This window comes from Nyctibius grandis, chromosome 2 (genome assembly GCF_013368605.1).
Source record: "Nyctibius grandis isolate bNycGra1 chromosome 2, bNycGra1.pri, whole genome shotgun sequence".
In the NCBI taxonomy this organism is placed as follows: Eukaryota; Metazoa; Chordata; class Aves; order Nyctibiiformes; family Nyctibiidae; genus Nyctibius; species Nyctibius grandis.
Window position 1 is genome coordinate 37872396 of NC_090659.1, and position 18127 is coordinate 37890522.

At 43.9% G+C, this 18127-nt stretch overlaps 1 protein-coding gene across 5 annotated transcripts in view; it reads right to left on the bottom strand.

Annotated features, from left to right (window-relative positions):
* The window catches only part of BEND2 (BEN domain containing 2), a 40967-nt gene extending 28707 nt beyond the window's left edge, over window positions 1-12260 (bottom strand). For 2 of the 5 annotated variants that reach the window (XM_068395573.1, XM_068395570.1), the window contains exons 1-3: window positions 12152-12260; window positions 5058-5204; window positions 2398-2534 (exon numbers count right to left, since the gene is read on the bottom strand). In XM_068395573.1, the coding sequence (XP_068251674.1) occupies window positions 2398-2534; window positions 5058-5204; window positions 12152-12164 (297 nt within the window). In that variant the 5' untranslated portion in view covers window positions 12165-12260. Of the gene's footprint in view, window positions 1-2397; window positions 2535-5057; window positions 5205-9980; window positions 10114-11515; window positions 11625-12151 lie in introns of those variants that run through there. The other 3 variants (XM_068395572.1, XM_068395571.1, XM_068395574.1) reach the window with 3 other exon arrangements.
* Window positions 12261-18127: the final 5867 nt, after the last annotated feature.

Here is an 18127-nt window from a genome sequence, read left to right on the forward strand (position 1 = left end):
TGAACAGTTTGTCTGACAGTTGTTTCAATGAGTCCTTGTTCTCCTTAGTCAGTTTTTCCACAGCCGAGACGCGTGCCTGCAGTGGGGAAGAAATACTATCTTCATACTGTCGCATACAGTTAGCCATTTCGCCCACAGTAGAATGTGCCATAGCATCTTCTCCCCATACTAATATTGACAATGTATGGGTATATGTCGGTGGAGCATTCTTCACAACCTTCCGGAACATGGATCGGTTGCATTCCACTTCATCAGGATCTACAGGATCTACAATGTCCCGTGGGTGTCTATAAATGATCTCTTGCACAGCCAGTTCTCTAAGGTAGTTAATACCTTTTTCTATAGTGGTCCATTTGCTTAGGTGACTCATAACATCATCTTTATAGGGATACCTGCTCTTTACAGCTGACAAGAGTCGCCTCCAGAGACCGATAGTGTTTGACTTTCTTGCGAGCGCCTTATCAATACCACCATCTCTGGACAGGGATCCCAACTGTCTGGCTTCTCTGCCATCTAATTGCATGCTGTCTGCCCCATTATCCCAGCATCGGAGCAACCAGGTAATAATAGGTTCACCGTCATAACGGCTGAAGTCTTTCCTTATATTTCTCAGGTCCTTCAGGGATAAAGAGTGGTAGGTTATCTCTACGTCCGAGTCCTCCTCTTGTGATAGTTCTGCTTTAGAAGGACCTTTCTTCTGTGATGGGTCTGCTTTAAAAGGACGATCGAGGAAACCCCCATATGTGTCAGGCCCTAACTCTGCCTGAGAAGGGCCCTCACCTGGGTCATATGATGGCTCTGCCTTAGAAGGCTCTGAGTCATCATCCTTCACTTCACGAGCTGATTTCTTTTGGTATTTCTTCCTGGTTACAGGAGCAATTGGTACAGATTCAATAGATGCTGGAGTCTGAGTAGATGCAGTGGCTGTCGTGGGGGGTGTAGCAGCTGAGGTACAGGCTGCCAAGGCTTCAGTGGGTTTAGTGGCTGTAGCGGCAGTACACACTATAGGATCTGAGGTGGCTGCATAACACCTACAACTGTCCCTGCACTGATATTTAATCTTATCCCACATCAGAAACACATTCAGGACAACCAAAAATAAAAAACATGCCACCTAGACAGCACCATCCTAATTTCGCAAAATCTAGTGGAATCAGCTTGGCAGAAAAGGAGAAGGTACTATTTCTCGAAGTAAAACTGGAAGTGTAATCATTAACAGAATCAGCTAAAGGACGCCTGGAGCGTACAGATGAAGTCGCTGCTACTGATTCGCGATTAAAGCTGCCCATCATTGTGTCATAGAGATAAGAGAACGGAATATTAACTGCCCAGTTTATCACAGCATAAATCAGTATCAAACCCCATACCAAAACAATACATTTTGACCAGCACCCACTGCTAAACTGCATGTAAACATTCATAAGAAGCAAGCAATAACACAGTGCCCACGGCAGGTAAGGCATCATTGTAATACTCAATTGTGAAAGAAACTCCATAAAAAGATGAGATAACACAGCATTCAAAAATGACATCACCATCTTTACTATCTGTTTTAACTTTCCAACCCCTTGTAAATCTCAAAGGAAGAAATCTGATATTCTCTCAGCTGAGCTCTCCGGGTCTCCTCCCACCAGAGCCAGGATTCAACTTATCAGAGTAACCTGTTGGAGCTTCTCTCGAGCCCCACGTTGGGCTCCAATGAATCTGTCACGGTTTAAAGCTGGGCTGGCTATTAACCAGGTGGCAGATGCTCTCTGTTAACCCTCTCCCCCCCCCCTAAGGGAAAGGGAAAGGGAAAAGGGAGAGAGACTTATGGGTTGAAAAGCTAAAACAGTTTTAATAAACTATAATAATGAAAAAGAGTATAATAACAATAATAATAGAAATAATCAAATATATACAAATATATACAAATATATACAAAGCCAAGACTGAGAGCTTGGAAATCCTCCTCAGGCAGAGTTGCTCCCCCAGCACAGGCAGAGGGGAAAATGCAGTACCTCCCCCCAGCACGGGCAGAGGGGAAAATGCAATAGCTCTCCCTGCCATCACACCTGCAGGCTTTTAACTGGAAAATTGGCAAAGGTGGTACCAATCAGTGGGAGACAGGAGGGCCCCTCCCTCCTGGGCCCCACCTCCAGGAGGCAGTGGGTTAGTGATAAATAGGAAAGTGAGAATGACGTGTGTGGGATGGAATACCTCGTTGGTCAATCTTGGGTCACCTGCTCTGTCTGCTCCCCCCTGCAGCTGCGACCCCCTTTCAGCTCTTCACTCATAAGCAGTGAGGAATTTAGCAGTGACCTTGGTTTCTCTAAGACTAATTGGCCTGGTTTGGGCCAAACCAGGACACACTGAAACTCGCCTCAAAACAAAGGGCTACTGTTTGGCAAAACATACCACATTCTGTTCCACCAGGGTAGGGGCAAGTCGTTTTCTTTTATTATGTGAAAACACAAAATCCATTTTTTCAGGGCTGTGACCATTTCCTCTATGCATACTTGTAGAATGGCTCAGCACTGATAGGCCTTCGCTTCCTGGAAAAGTGGAGAGAAAACAAAGCACATCAGTAGGTATTCCCATTGAATTAAACATTTCACTACAAAAATCATGCACAGTCCCCCATTTTTTTCCCTTTCAAACTGCTTGGTTATTTGAAATTTGTTTACTAGCATATTATTAAACACTGATTAATCCAATTTATTCAGATCTGAAATCGGTAAATTCAATTTCATATTCTTTCTTCCAAACTCACTCCAGCGTCCACTTCATTTGCCTTGCTTTTCACTGTTGATTCTCTGTTCCCATTTCCACGTTCCTCTTAAGAGGCAAAGGAAAAAAAAAAAGCCCTAGAACCTAACTAACTATTTCCCCTCCTGTTCTGTGTATTTTAGGTATAGACGGGCCAAGTACTATATAGATAACAACTGTGGAAGAGAAGATATTAAAAGACAAGTAAAGCTTAAGAAGCTAAACCAGACCTTGAAAGGTTTACAAGAAATAAGGAGAAAAACTTAGCTGGCATAAAAAGGCAACACCAAGTCTCCACCATTCTATCTGCTGTGAAGGAGCTTTTGGAGCTTAGGCCAAGCTGAAAAAGTATGGTGGGGGAGTTTTGTGGATACCTACAGTAAGTTCCTCCCATGTAAAAGAGGCTGCATGAGAAAAGTCACAAGGGTACTTCTTACTACTTTTGCAAAATAACGGAACTAATTTTATAGCCCAACTGGAAAAAAGAACTAACCTCTCAGAAGAGAAGAAAACCAATCCAATGGAACAGGAACAAGATAAGAGACATACTCAAAAGCAAAGGCAACCGCTTTTGTTTTATGCACTAGAAGAGGAAGGGCCAGGGGCAGGACAGAAAAGTAGTAGTCCATTCAGTACCATACTTAATGCTACCAATTTACAACAACAGAAGCTATAAGCCCAAAGATGACAAAACCATCTTTTACCTTTTAGAAAACAATCATACCCATTCATCACGATTCTTTTGCTGATAATGAAATAATTATTCATGTCCTGAAACCAAGGTCAGCAATTGTCTATGACAGTTTCTTGGGCAGGAATGGTTTTTTTTTTTAAAAAACAGAGACAAAACCCAAAGTAAACTATCCAAACCATCCTCCTCCTTCCTCAAATATGCTTTTAGACATAAATGTACAAAAAATTACTCTACTGTATATTCGAAGTATACTCTACTGTAAAGTAGGAAACCAAAAAGATTTAAGGTTCTCAAGAAGCACCTGACAACACTAGGAGACAAAGATGTAACTTGACTCTGCTGAAGAGAAATACTGATGAGATTCTCAATAAATTCAACTGGCTGAATTAAAAAAACGTAGTAAGTGCCATCACCTAATTGAGGTCATTTGCCTTCCTAACTTGGTAATACTGCTACTGGACTTACTAAATGCTCATAACAGCTATGATTTATTTTTGTCTTGGAGAACTGGCTAAGATTTCTGAGAGACTTTGATCTTGCATGCTAAAATAAATACAATGAATTAAAGACAATCATCAAAGGCTACTTACAGATAATAATTTATCACCTTAAACAACCATCTTACTATCATTGCACATCAGTATCCTCAGTGCTCCACTAAACTACACTGGACAGTTTATCTAAAAACCTCATCTTTTGGGTTAGGATCTTCCATGAAATTTATTTTCCAAATTGCTTGCTAATCATTAGCTAATTCATTCCTAGGTATACTAACTTTATAAGTAAGTAAAAAAATGTATTTTTAAAACATAGTAATATTTCAGGGTTGTGGTTTTTTGTTTGTTTGTTTGTTTGTTTTTTTTGTGTCCAGTTCTGGGCCCCCTAGTTCAAGAAAGATAATTTGTGTCCAGTTCTGGGTCCCCCAGTTCAAGAAAGACAAGGAACTACTGGAGAAAGTCTAGTGGAGGACTACAAAGATGATCAGAGGACTGGAGCATCTCTCATATGAAGATAGCCTGAGGGAGCTGTGTCTGTTTGGCCTGGAGAAAAGAAGACTGAGGGGGGATCTTATCAATACCTTCAAATACCTTAGGGGCGGGTGTCAAGAGGATGGGGCCACACTCTTCTCAGTGGTACCCAGTGACAGGACAAAGGGCAATGGGCACAAACTGAAACATGGGAAGTTCCATCTCAATATGAGGAAAAACTTCTTTACTTTGAGGGTGACAGAGCACTGGAACAGGCTGCCCAGGGAGGTTGTGGAGTCTCCTTCTCTGGAGATATTCAAAACCTGCCTGGACATGACCCTGTGCAACGTGCTCTAGGGGAACCTGCTTTAGCAGGGTGTTGGACTAGATGATCTCCAGAGGTCCCTTCCAACCCCAACCATTCTGTGATTCAGTGGGTTCACTATTAATAAAGACCCCCAAAGTAATAACTAAAAAGGTCCCTCTTTTTAAACGCATTGCCAAGCAATTTCTATAAAGTAGCTCTCTAATAAAATATGTTTAAAGATATGGGTAATACAGAAAATATTAAAGACAGTAGCACTGAACATACAGCATTAAAACTAGCCATTAACTATTAGATCACAATAAAAATGAATGGTAATTACCATAGGCAAGTTGAGCCACATGGTGAACAACATTGTTTATGTCAGAGTTTTGTTCCATTGACACGCAGCTTTGTGTGGGAGGTCCATTTTCTCCATGGTCAATAATCACTGCTTCATCATCATCCTCAACATTCATAGAGACATAATCTATTAGCATATGCAGAAAGAGAAACAGGTAAGACTAGGCACCATTCTGCATATCACATGACAACTGTAGTGCCTGTATCACTAGCATTATCTGAATTGTGCCACAGGCTAATTTAAAACCAGTTTCACTTTAGCATTTAAACGTGAAGCCACTTTTAAACACAGGCATTGAGGTTTTAACAGACACTAGAAGTGAAGCAGCCTAATATTGCTTAGTTGGTGGGACTCCTGAAACTATTCAGTACCCAACTCTTCCTACAGTGTCCAGCTTCAACAGGAACAGTTATAAGCAAGTAACAAGCACTTTTGAGAACTCCACTATTTACATTCAAGTACCCAATAGGGCAAGACATATTAACTAATTTGGTTTTCAAATTTTACTTTCATAAATAAGAAATGCTTAATACACTTCAAACAAATCAGTCCACAAATCCTAACTGCGTATTTGGTATTCAGATCAAACCAAACATTGGCTCCCAATGAGATGCTGTGCAGAAACACTAAACAGCAAATCTCCAGTATCAAACTTTTTCCAATTGAAGATACTACATCAAGAAAAAATGTCCTGGTTTCAGAATAACTGTATTATAGCTATTAAGTTAGATCTGGTGTTTTGAGGAGGGGAGGGGAGGGGAGAGAGTGAAATTTATTCTTGATGAAACAAATTAATGGAAGGAATCATACCGTGAACCACTAAAGTTAGGAAATAGAACTTAAATTCAGCCAGCAGGCATGCATAATGACACTCTAACTATATGAACACGTCGTATTTTCCATGGGATCTCTACCCCATTCAGTGCACGATGGACTGAGCTCCAGGGATTAATCAGGGCTGTACAAGTGTAACAATGGCCTGTTTCTTTTCTCTTATATAAACAATCCACCCCAAATCCTGCTCCCTTCCCTCTGTTCCAGTTTCTTAACATACCAAAAGGTGGGAAAGATGCTGAATTCCACAGGTCATAAAGTCTCCCCTCTGGCCAGTACTCCCATCTAATCCAGAAGAAACAATACAGCAGGGTTTGGATTTGGCTGTCATCAGATTAGGAAAGACTACCTCACCAAACTGAGGGTCTGTTCGGAAACACTGATCAATCGCCATGCAGTCAATAGCTATGTAGAAAATGAGGCCAAAAAGCTAGTTGGGGCACAGCTGCCCTGCAAAAAGGAGTTTAGTGGAGTGGACATGAGCTGGGATATGCTACTTAGGCTCAAATCAGAGAATCGTTCTTGGGCAGTTTTAATTAGCTATATAGAAATAAACAACAGGACTACTCCTGAACTTAATTTAGGTGCAGCTTTTAGCAAAACACTTCAGTGACGTTCACTGACTGAAGTTCATCGCAGGCTAACATGAGTTATTTGCACATGATGAATTATTTAACTGCCTCACAGGCACAAATTTTTTTGTTGACAATCATTTAGTATTCTGCCTGCTTTGGGAGAGAGTTAGGAAAAGTGCATCTGCAAAAAAACAGGTGGGAACAGAATCCTCTCTGCCAATTTCCCAACCAGTATGTCAGGTTATTGTATGGCCTGACAAATGTCCTACTAACAGCTGGGCCTCTGCTGCCCTGCAATCATCCTTCTGTCCCTAAGGAGAGGAAGTGACACAAGTTGTACATTACCTGTGCAACTCTACAACACACAGGATTTACCTGTATATTCATAATCTTTTCTGCAAATCTCAGGCCTCACTCTGGCACCATAACTTGGCCCACGGGAAATAAGGCAGGCATACCAAGCCTACCTGACCAGCAACTATTTCACTCAAATCTACAGCACACAGAGCAACAGGCATAGAAGAGGGGAAATTCTGTGGAACCAGCATGTAGCAAAGACAAAGCAGCTCCATCTGAACTAGAGGAAGGCCAGTATGAGGAGAAGTCAGGAGAGTTTCTACAACTGGCTGACAGTGAAAACAAAGCTCAGTCTTCCATACCCTCCCACCATCTTTCCTTAATAAGTTGGAAAATCAGAATTTCAACAGGGCAATGGGCTCTGAGCAGAAAGTGTTTCCAAAATCTGTAGCTACAGCACCTCACAGCTGGAGGATAAATATAAACCAAACAGGAAAATACAGAAAGGGAAGACATCCCACTTCCAAAAAATATGTGATTAATTACAACACATTTCTACAATGATGTAGAAGCAATGCAGCAACAAGCACTAGTCTCTCAAAACTCTTAACTTCTAAGACGGTGGTCAGGATCCTCCTCATTCTCAGGACTTTTAACTTCCATCACCCGTTGCTCAACATGGCTGCTCTCATACAGGGAAAACAAATTATTCCCTCTTCAGAATGGCACTCTTAAATGGACAGTCAAATTTTGTGATTAGAATACACGACCCATTTCCATGAAGGTTTATCAACATGACTGGTCACTGCAACAATAAGGAAAGCTGCTCCAAGAAATGCAGACCCGCCTGCTTTATACCAACCACTTCTTCCTTTTCCTAATATATTCTAGTTGCCTTGCCTCTAAAGTCAGTGGACAAATTTAAATGTCTTCACTGTAGATTGACTACATTCATCACCAAGAAAGTGTCTGTGCTCAAAAATATTTTGTTTAGAAGACTTGTCAACAAATATTAGCTAGTTTTAAATTAAAAAAAGTCAGGGAGGAGAAGTAGTTCTCATCTTATAGTCCTATACATATCTCATTCAGGCAAGGGAAAACAACTCAATTGTCACTACTGTAGTCACTCTTACATTTGAGGACAACTTAATCCATTCAACTACAATCTTCACACCTTCAAAAACTTGTGAGAAAAGAATTCCAGCTATTCAGTCATAATCTTAAAGAAAGTGCAACTTAGTCCTGTAAGCAATTCTAAACATTTCTGATGCTTCCTAAAAAGTGCTAGTAATACAGAGTAATACATATCTGTCTCTCTCAAGCAGAAACCACAAACTGCCAGATTCTATGATTATTCTGTGCTCTGGAAAAAAAATATAAATAAAAATGAAGCCATCAAGATATTTTTGACTTGTGACATGAGTGAAGATGCAACTGCAATTATTTGTGCCAAGTTAATAATTTCATTGCATTAATTAACTCCGTTGACACAATCAGACATTTCCAGTAAGTCTTGAAAGGAAATTATAAATTTAAAAAGTGTGATAAAGAAAATGTTTTAGGTTTATATATTTCAAATAAGGCTTTTACTGTGAAGTAAATTACATATTATAGTAAGATTTACTAAATAGGCTGGTTTATCCAATCATTGGAACAAATTATCAGTTTAAGAGAACTCTGAATTTCTGTTTGAAAACTGAAGTGACAATCATCTAAAATTAGAAAACATCACCAAACTAATTTCCTTCTCAATGCATGCTCTGGGTCATATGGTATAGACTATGACTTATTATTTTCAGTAAGGCAGTAGTAGGATATGCTGTAATATATGGTAGAAGTTCATAAAAAATGCATTGTAGAGACAGAGCAGTGCCGTGAAATGACCAAATTAGAAAGCCAAGATTGGAGGTTCTCTTTTTAACTTAAAAGCTATTTATGTTCACTGTTTAGAATTCTTTCACCAGGAGACATTCAAAACCCGCCTGGACGCGTTCCTATGTGATATGGTCTAGGCAATCCTGCCCCGGCAGGGGGATTGGACTAGATGATCTTTCGAGGTCCCTTCCAATCCCTAACATTCTGTGATTCTGTGATTCTGTGAAAATCATCAGGTAGCAGGTCTTTGCAGAAAGCTAAAGGCATTTAAGCTTGAGCCCAGCTGCCACGATTTACATGCAAAAATGTCCGTGTGCCTAACCCTGCATCAGAAGTTACATTAAGTTACAGCTTTTTATGCAGCAAAGTAACACCACACGTCAAAGACTTTAAAAGTCATTATGACCTGATAATTTTCTCTCTTCTTTGGAAACTCTGTCATTTGATCAACACACTCTAGCAACCAAATGACTGCTTATCTTTTTACTACTGCTCAGTCACCCATCCCCAAATAGAATAGTAGTACAGAATTTGGTGAAGAGAGCTAAAAACAGAAGAAAAATGTGAAACATAAGAATGAAAAAGGAATAGAACCAAACTGCAACACAAAGACAATGGGGGGGGGGGGGGGGGGAGATGGGACACGACGGACACTGAAACAATTTAGAGATGGAAAGATGTTTATATTAAATATAAAAAAATATTAAAAACAAGCAAACAAAAAACCCCACGAAAACAAAAACCCAAATCCAAACATGAACTCTTTCAAAGCCAGAGTTTAAAACAAAAGACAAACATAAAAGCCCAAAAAACTCTGCAGCAACTACAAATTACGTACCAAAGCAAATCATGCAAAGTAACCCTACCCAAACAAATAAAGAATATATCAATGAACTTACCTGGGTTTAAGCTAAGTCATGAAAGGAGTGCCAGCTAGCATTAACTTGGGCCACAAATAGATCCTGCTCTACTTATGGCCTGACACGCTAATGTACACAAAAAAAGGACCTAACACAAAGGAGAATACAGGGACACCAGTGCCATGATGCCTTTCAGGGGTACGATCATCTTATCCCAGCCTCGAGTAATTATTTGCATATTAACTCAATCTCATTGCAGACGTACATGAGAGTTTTAACCACATTTGCACATACTATGGCAATCAAAGCTACGAGCACAGAAATACAACCATGTCTGATGCATCAGCCGAAGTCAGAAGACAAGCTGACAGCCTACTTTTCTCTCGCCAAGTACGTTACTAATTAAATACACCACATAAGCCAGTGGGATAATGAAGGACTTGTACTGAGTCAGACATTACCTGCTGATTGCTCTCGCTTATTGCCGAAACAGAAATGTAGGTAACCATGAAGTACGGAACGGTAAAGGGAGGCAGATGAGACAGCTGAAAGCACTGAGTAGTACTAAATCCTACCCCAACCTCTATTCCTGAGTTCCTGGGGGCTGCTAGCAAAATCATCAAAACTAAATCAAACTTTTCACAGAAATCCAGTGTTTCTTCTTCATTTGCTAAGAGTTCAGTTAGACATATCTCTGTATTTCTGCAAACATGATCTCAATATTCCCAGGTGCAACAGACAGCCATGGAAGCTATGTGTAAGACGACCTAGATTTTATAAAGATGCTTAAATACTGCACTCATAAAAATTGGGTATCATCCACCTCAAGTTGCATCCCTGAATTTAGCATACTTCTTATAATTTGTTCTTAATGTAGATAGGTTGCCACAGATCAGAGACACCAGAATACTCTACCAGAGATAAAATGCTTATCAACAGTCTCTGAACACCAAAACAGTAGTTAATTTAGAATGCTGTAGTCAGAATTTGCATGACTGAAATTCGCAACAGATTAAGGCAATGGGATCGTATATTGAGCACACACAAACCAATTACTATGGTGAGAGTAGAGTAATGAAGCCAAATTTCCTGTGGCTTTAAGTCTCATATTTGGATTACTGAGACGCTACTAAAATCAAAACTCAAGTAGAAGAGTCTCACAAACAGGTCTTTGATGTTTAAATAAGATTTGAGCTCACACTGCACCTTTGACTGAGGAACATTACTAATAGCACCTCTCTTCTATTGTCAAGGAATTCAGAGAGTCTTAATATTTGTTAAAATTACTGAGTTACAGACAAAGCCTGTGAGGAGACCAACAAAAACTGAGGAGAAGGAGAAGAAACAGACATCCAATGCATTACCCTGTAGGTTCGCTAGTAGGGAGTATATCACGATTGCTATGCTCCCACCTTCCTACATCTCAATCCTACCCCTTTACTTCATGTTGATACTTGTATAATTGCACAGTGACCTGGCTGAAGCCTAACTGCACCAAAAAAAAAAAAAAAAAAAATATATTTTTTAGCCAGAAAAGCTCCCTGAACCATTAAGTCATGTAAGGAAATGGGACATCTGAGCAAGAGACAACTGGAACCTCTTGAGTGGGAGGAGGTCTGTGACAGCAATGACAAGGTAAGTGAGCTTGAACTGATGTGAGACTGTATAAACAGTACTCCTTGGAAGGGCAAGGTGAAGCATGTAACTGACAGAAATATACCTGTCTTGATCCTAAGGAAATGAAGCCCATATATCTCTAAGATACAGAAGCTGCACTATGCGTTATGTCTTCCAACACAAGGATCATTACGTCAGGCATCTCACTTTAGGAGCATTACTCATCTCTCTGGGTACTCAGGTTTTGTAGCTGAGTAACTGCAGCACCTGGGGAGCTGCCAGAGCTGAGACACTGCTGTCCCACAGCAAAGTGCCACAGCATTTTGCCACTACGCTCACCCACCATCTGACAACTAAGGAAAGTGAAAGCTTTCCCCACCTCAAATCATCCAACTGTCACTCTCTGGCCCTACACCATGAGGTAACCAAGCGGCGGCAGGGCCACATTACTTCTTCTGAGCAGTAACTTCACTGAGAGAGCCCTGCTCCCAGCGCTGCCACGGGCACAACCACACACGGCTGTCCCTCTGCCCTTGCCTCCGCTGACAAGAGCAGTGACGCAGCAGCTGACAACCCGGCGCGCCCGCTGGGGCACGTACGCCCGGCCCCGAGAGCCCAGAGGGGAAAGGGAAAGGAAGGGAAGCGCAGAGCCTCCTGCCCGCCCGCCGGGACCCTCAGTCCCCTCAGCCAGCCCCGCCCGGCGCGCGGACACCGCTAACGCCGGCGGCCTCACCCCGCGCAGTACCCGCCACCCCCCGCGCTCTCCGCGCCTCGAGCCCCCACCGCCACTGACGCGACGAGCGACGGACAGTAGCGAAAGCCAATCGCGGCGGCTCGCTGCGCCGGAACCGGCGAATAGCGTCGGGCGCGGTGGGCGTGGCTTGGCCGGCTCGGCGGAGGCGCGTTGGGGCCGTTGCGAACGACGAGGGAGCGTTCTCCGCGCTCCGGCGGCCGCTCGCCTCCCGTCTCCCCTGCCTCGGGGGCGCGGCGGGGCGGGGGCGGCCGGGAGCCTTACCCTCGTCGGACATGGCTTGCTGGGGCGGCGGAGAGCGGGGTCCTTCTCGGGCGGGTAGGGCGACGGAGCGAGCCGGGGCGCCGGCACAGGCAGGTGTGGCCGGAACGCGGCGTTGGAAACGGAAGCGGCTTCTCCGACGTGAGCAACAAACTGTTTCCAGCCAGTGCGGCTGCGCGCTGGGCACGGGGGCGCGCCTGGCAAACGGGAGCCGGGCGGGGGAGGCGGTACCGCCCTCTGCCTCAGCAGCCCGGCCGCGGCCCGCGCCTCTGCCTCCTGCCCGGCGCCGGAGGTGTGATGCCGGGCGCCGGCTCACGCGTTACGGAAAGTGACCCGGCTTTCTCTGCGCTCGTCTCGGTTCCGTGCCACGCTCCCTGCTAGCCGTGGCCTGGCTGAGGGCAGCGGCTTTCGTACAGGCTTCTCCGTCCCCAGGAAGATGGAGGGCTGCCAAGGTGCTCTCCGAGTCTCTGTGGGAGGACAAAGCCGTGGGTGACTGCAGGTCTGCGGCTGTCAAACGGCAGAGCCTCTTGTGCGTGCTATCCATGGCCCCAGGTTTCAGCATGCAGAAATGTCTGGTTCTTGCCACACTGTCGGATTCGGGTTTGGTTTTTCGCAAACCACTCGTTGGAATGTGAGAAATCCAATTACAGAGGAGTATTAATGGCTGCAAAAGGTTGTCCTCACAGAACTGTACAAAGTCAGGTATCAGGGCTGTAGTTCATACAGGAACACTATGGGCCTTTGGGAGGGAGAAAATGTAGAAATTTCAGCCTCACCTACCTATATTAACAATTTTGTGCTTTTTACACTACCTCTTTCATCTCTATACGCCAACCCCCTTTTTTTTTTTTTAATTCGGGATTGGGGGATAGGGGGGTCGGCAGGGTCAGGACACCCAGCCCAGACATCCCCTGGGTGTGCTCACTCTCCGCTCTGGAGGCACAGGGATGTCTTGGGGGGAATATGGGGAGGGATTGGAAGAAGATTCAGATGGTGATGGAACCTGATCTGCTCATGGCCTGGGGCAATGATAGCCTGCAGGACCAAAGAACAGCTCAGCAGCACTGTGGTGATACTAAACCAAGGCAACAGAAGAGCGATCTGTGCAGGTCCAGCCAAGACCCCTATCAGGAGGTGAAAGAGAGGTCTGTGAAGTGCTGTGCATGGAGAGAGGATGGAATGATCCTCTTTGGTTGTATCTTTTATCGCATAGCCTAATATTCCCCCACTGAAAGCTGGTCTGCACACCCACAAAGGAGCCCAGAGAGACAATGGCTGGGGGAGCCTGGTTCATACCCTGACCCGGCTACTCCTCAGGCCGTCGGCCCATCAGAGGCCCATCTACACATGCCCAGAGGAGCATAGGGGCACAAAGGCAGTCAGGAACTTAAATTAAGGACTCAGAGGGACAGACCCCCTGCCCAGGGCTGCCCCAGCAGAGCCTCGTGCCCAGCGTCAATGTGTGAAACTCGTCAAATGAGTCAACACTAGAGTACCTTTCGGACGGAGAGAGGGGTGTTGCCTAGTCATATGGGGCATGTTATGGGGGAAGAGCATTTCAGGATTGCACAGGACTTACTATAAGATGTTTAGGGGAGGAGCCGAAAGCCAAGAAAGGGATGGACTGAGGTGACTTGGGGAGCAACAAGTGTGTCATCACAGTAAATTTATTTCTAGCTCTTTCCTGGGATAGAGAGTTCTCTGTTCTGTGCACAGGTGTGTGTATGGGGGTCTGAGGGCAGCAACGCGAGTCAGACCACAAGTTGAAGGGGCTGTGTGCCTGTGGTGCAGCAACTGGAACAAGTGCGGGTGTGCAAGTGAGTGTGTGAGCAGTAGTGAAGGTCAAGCTGGACTGTCCAGCCCCTAAGTGGCGTGGCTGGGCAGCCAGCGGTGTCTCTAAGCGTGAGACCGTGGGAGAGTTGGCTGCTGGGGACCAAGGGAATCCTGGCCAGCTGCTGGAAAGACCATAGGGTCTGGGGGGCTCTCAAGGGGTGAGGGGGTCTCAAGATGTGTCTAAGGGCAAGACCAAAAGGTGGTGGCTGCTAGGGGATCAGGCTGCCCCAGACAACACTGGGGCTGTAAGTGGCTCTGTGTCTCTAAGGATGCAGCCATAGGAAGGGGCTGGCTCTTGGGGACCAGGGGAGTCCCAGCCAGCTCCGCATGTTTGGGGCACGCAGGGGGCTGAGATGGTCTGTGCCAGCAACTGCAGTGGGGCTGCAGCCTCAGGGACTCACATGTGCCAGCAACTGGAGACACTGAAATCCAAGGCCGACTATTGGGCAGCTGAGTCAATGCTTCCTTTATCACTTTCTGATCTTTAGCAGGTTTTAAAAGCCTTTCCTGTCTTTGGCATAGATAGCAAGGTGGAAGACCAGCAGCTATAAGCCCTATCTTGAACTGAGTCAATGCAGTACACGCCGTTTCTTGCATAAGGTTCTTCACCAAAAAACATCAGCATTTTCTGATGCTTTCCAGTTAAAGTACTGGGCTGAATGAGCATTGAGTAAGCTAAGAGTTTCACTTTCCCATAAAGCTTGAGATGTTGGGAGAATGCCTGAGTAGTAGGGAGCCCAGCCAACAATGCTGTATTCAAAGTCAGCTTTTATCTTCCCTTTATTTTTTTCTGTAGAAACAGAGGAACTTTTTTATGAGAGGGCAACATTTTGTATTGATGTAAGGAAGCAGTACCTGAAAAGAATGATTTGGGAACCAGTAGGTCTTGGGAGGCCACAAAGGCTGAATGGGTACGGAGATGCAGACTAAGAAGTGGAGTACCAGAGCAAGGGATAGGGGATACTGCTGATTGTGGAAAGGAAAGCAAGGATAAAGAAATGTGGAATTTGAAAGGAAACAGGCTGATAAAGTTTGTGGATATCTGATTTCCATATTCTTGTGGGGCAATGGTATTTGGAGGAGCTAGGAAACGAAAGATATTTAAGGTAGGGCTAAGAGGAGTACAGTCTTTAGGAAGTGAAGCTAAATCAAAAGGAATGATCTGATACACTAGAGGCCATCTTTGTTCTGAGTTACAGCATGCTGGTTTATAAAGTTTTGCCTTGAAGATATAAAGTGGTAGGCATTCCTCTATATTTCTATAAACATTGTTTCAGTGGCTTACCAATCATGTAGAAGGCAGGATGGATTTGAAAAGAAAACTGAAGGAAGTGGAGGTAGGCGGGAGGTTGTTATTGGGAAAGAAATCAGCTAATAGTTAATGCATTTGAATGCAGAATCATAGTTTCAGAAGGAGTGAGAAAACCTGATCTACAAATAATTTGTCTCGGATCAGTTTTCACGGGAAATTTCCTGAAATTAATTTGTTGGCCATCTTTTGTGGTACTTATGGTTATTGGATCCAATAAAATCAAAATATAAGTTTACCTACTTTATCTGTTTCTGTAATGTCTTCATTTTGGGTTTGAAACTTGCTGTTTTGTAGTGTTGCACATTTCAAATGACATGTTGCAGACTAACTCCAGTTACACACTGGTCTTCATAGATTCCAAAACTTGTTTTGTGCATTGAGTTGAGGAAAGTAACAGAAATTACAGCCTAAATTTACATTATCAGGATTTGTTTGATGGTTCAGCTGGCTTGGCAAAGTGAAATGCACAGAAACAGATCACAGTATTAGGAGAATATGGTTTGGCAATGGTGCTTAAAGGGTACGGTCTATATTTCATTCACTTTGCTTTGGGTCAGCTCTTAAATTATTTACCAAACCCAAGATGACAGTGAAAGTGTGAAGCCCAATATAGAGGATTCATTTTTGAGGCTCTACCGTTCTTAAATGGTCATAAAGCCATTTGTTTTCATACCCATAAAGAAAAAACTAGGTAAGGGGTGTCTGACTGCTGCTGAGTAAGCCTTTAATGAGTACTAAAAGGAGGTACTTTTAAAAAGGAGAACATTAAAGAAAGAACACTAAATACTAGTAATAATAGAATAGTCCTGTGCCAGCCTTTTAAATACAGAAATAAACTTGACCACTTAGGAACTGAATGCCATGTTCCTACAGATTTTAAAGTCCTTTACTCACAATTCTTTTTTATCTGATAATTTATTTTTTCAGCTTTGGAGGCTTGTGATAGAACTAAGCCACCTGACCTACATTCAGTGGGACTCATTAACAGACTGGCCAAGCCACAGGTTCAGTCATGTTACTTAATATTCTCAGTCTCAGTGAAAACCATAGTATGAATTTCCACAGGAAACTCATTGGATGATTGCTTATTTGTAGATGAGTGTTTTTTTGAGTGATGGAAAAAGAAAGCAGCCCAATGTTAAAACTATCGCAAAACCATTATTAGAGGGCAAGGCTTCTCTTATTTGTTCAGGTGCCATTAGCAAAAAGGCTTATTTTTCTGCCTCATTAGTACCTTACTGCTAGGTATGGAGAATGTTGCTGTAATATGGGTGAACAGTCTGAATCAACCTATGAGTTGATCAAGAAATGGCATTTCCTTGGCCTTTGTTATTCTTCTTTTGGGACTGAAGGAGCAGTTCCTGCCTCTCCTCTCACCCGAGCTGAAGATGCCAGTGAACTAAAAAGGGAGATGTAGGGGCAGTTGTTTCCTCACAGGAGTAGCTTATGGTTTGCAGCCTTTTTGTGAAATGGCAATAGTAAGAAGTATTAATGTCAGAGCTTGATAATCTTCTGTTAAAAAAATTAAAATAAAATGGGCAGCTACCTATTTAGAGTGAAAGTGCATCAAAACTACCACTCCTATCCATGACGCTGTCACTGCCATCGCTGTTTTGCACAGCTTTTTAATTTATCTGCTAAGAAATAAATTCAGAAATAAATAATTCGGTGAGAATGATGACATCTTTATCTATAGGATAAATTTCTCTTATCATTCACAGTGGTTTTCCGATTTTCCAGTTCTGGGTAAGTTTAAATGGCAATGCAAGTGAATCTAGTGGGAAGGCCTGTGTTTAGCTGCTTACCTGTTGTCCTGACCTTGAGCCTATGTTGGAGGATACGGATTCCTTATGAATACATTTCCTCAGTTTTCTCTTCGGGGAGTACAGATGATATGATGTGAAACCTCTTCCATTCATACTGAAGTAATTAAAGACAGACATCTTCAGTCAGCACATGTGGATAACTTGCATTTAAGAAGTTAGGAGAACCCACTGAAGGATTCTTATGACCAATAATGTTGGGCAGTAGAAAAGTTTCAGGAGAATGCGAACGTGCCAGTAGTTTAAAATACAAATGGGACAAGCTGGGTAATTAAAAACCTATCAGCTTGACTTTAATCCCAGGAAACTATCAATCAGGACAGTTAATACACGCTTCTGTCACCAAGTGGAGAATTAAAGGAGGGAAATATAATTAATGCAACCAAAATGGGGTTATGGAAAACAAAGTCTGTCAAGTAAGTGCCCATAGAAACTTGGGTGGAAATCAGTACTGGGATTGCAGCCAGAACTTGGCTGCCCTGTTCCCAGGAAAGACACTTGCCCCAGGGCCTGGCGAGCCCCTGCATCCACACAAAGGCACCAAAACATGTTTCCTTCTCTGGCCCAGTGGCTGCCCAGCCCTGGAGGTGCTGTCACCTTCTGAGGTGTCCCCAGCCTTGCATCAACATTCCCTAAATGCCCCTTCGCACTGTGCCTGTCCCCGGGACTGCAGGGGCCTGGGGGGCCATCAGCCTGCCTCTGCACAACGGGCTCTTCCAAATGCCGTATCTTATGGGTGTGACAACAGGAGTGTCCCTGGCCGAGCAGACACAGAGCTTGAACTGAAATCTGTGACTTTGAAACATCAGTCCTGCCTGTTGCCACCCTGTGCTAGGAGAGCCCGATGGCTAGCAACCTGCGGGGACAGCGGGGGCCCAGCCCCAGGCACTGTCCTCCCCAGGGGCAGCCAAGCAGCTGCCCGCAGAGCGTGCTGTCCTGCCGCCTGCTGTGCCATGCTGCGCCAGGCAGGGCGAAGGGCCGGGTGCCAGGAGAAGATGGGTGGCTGCAATC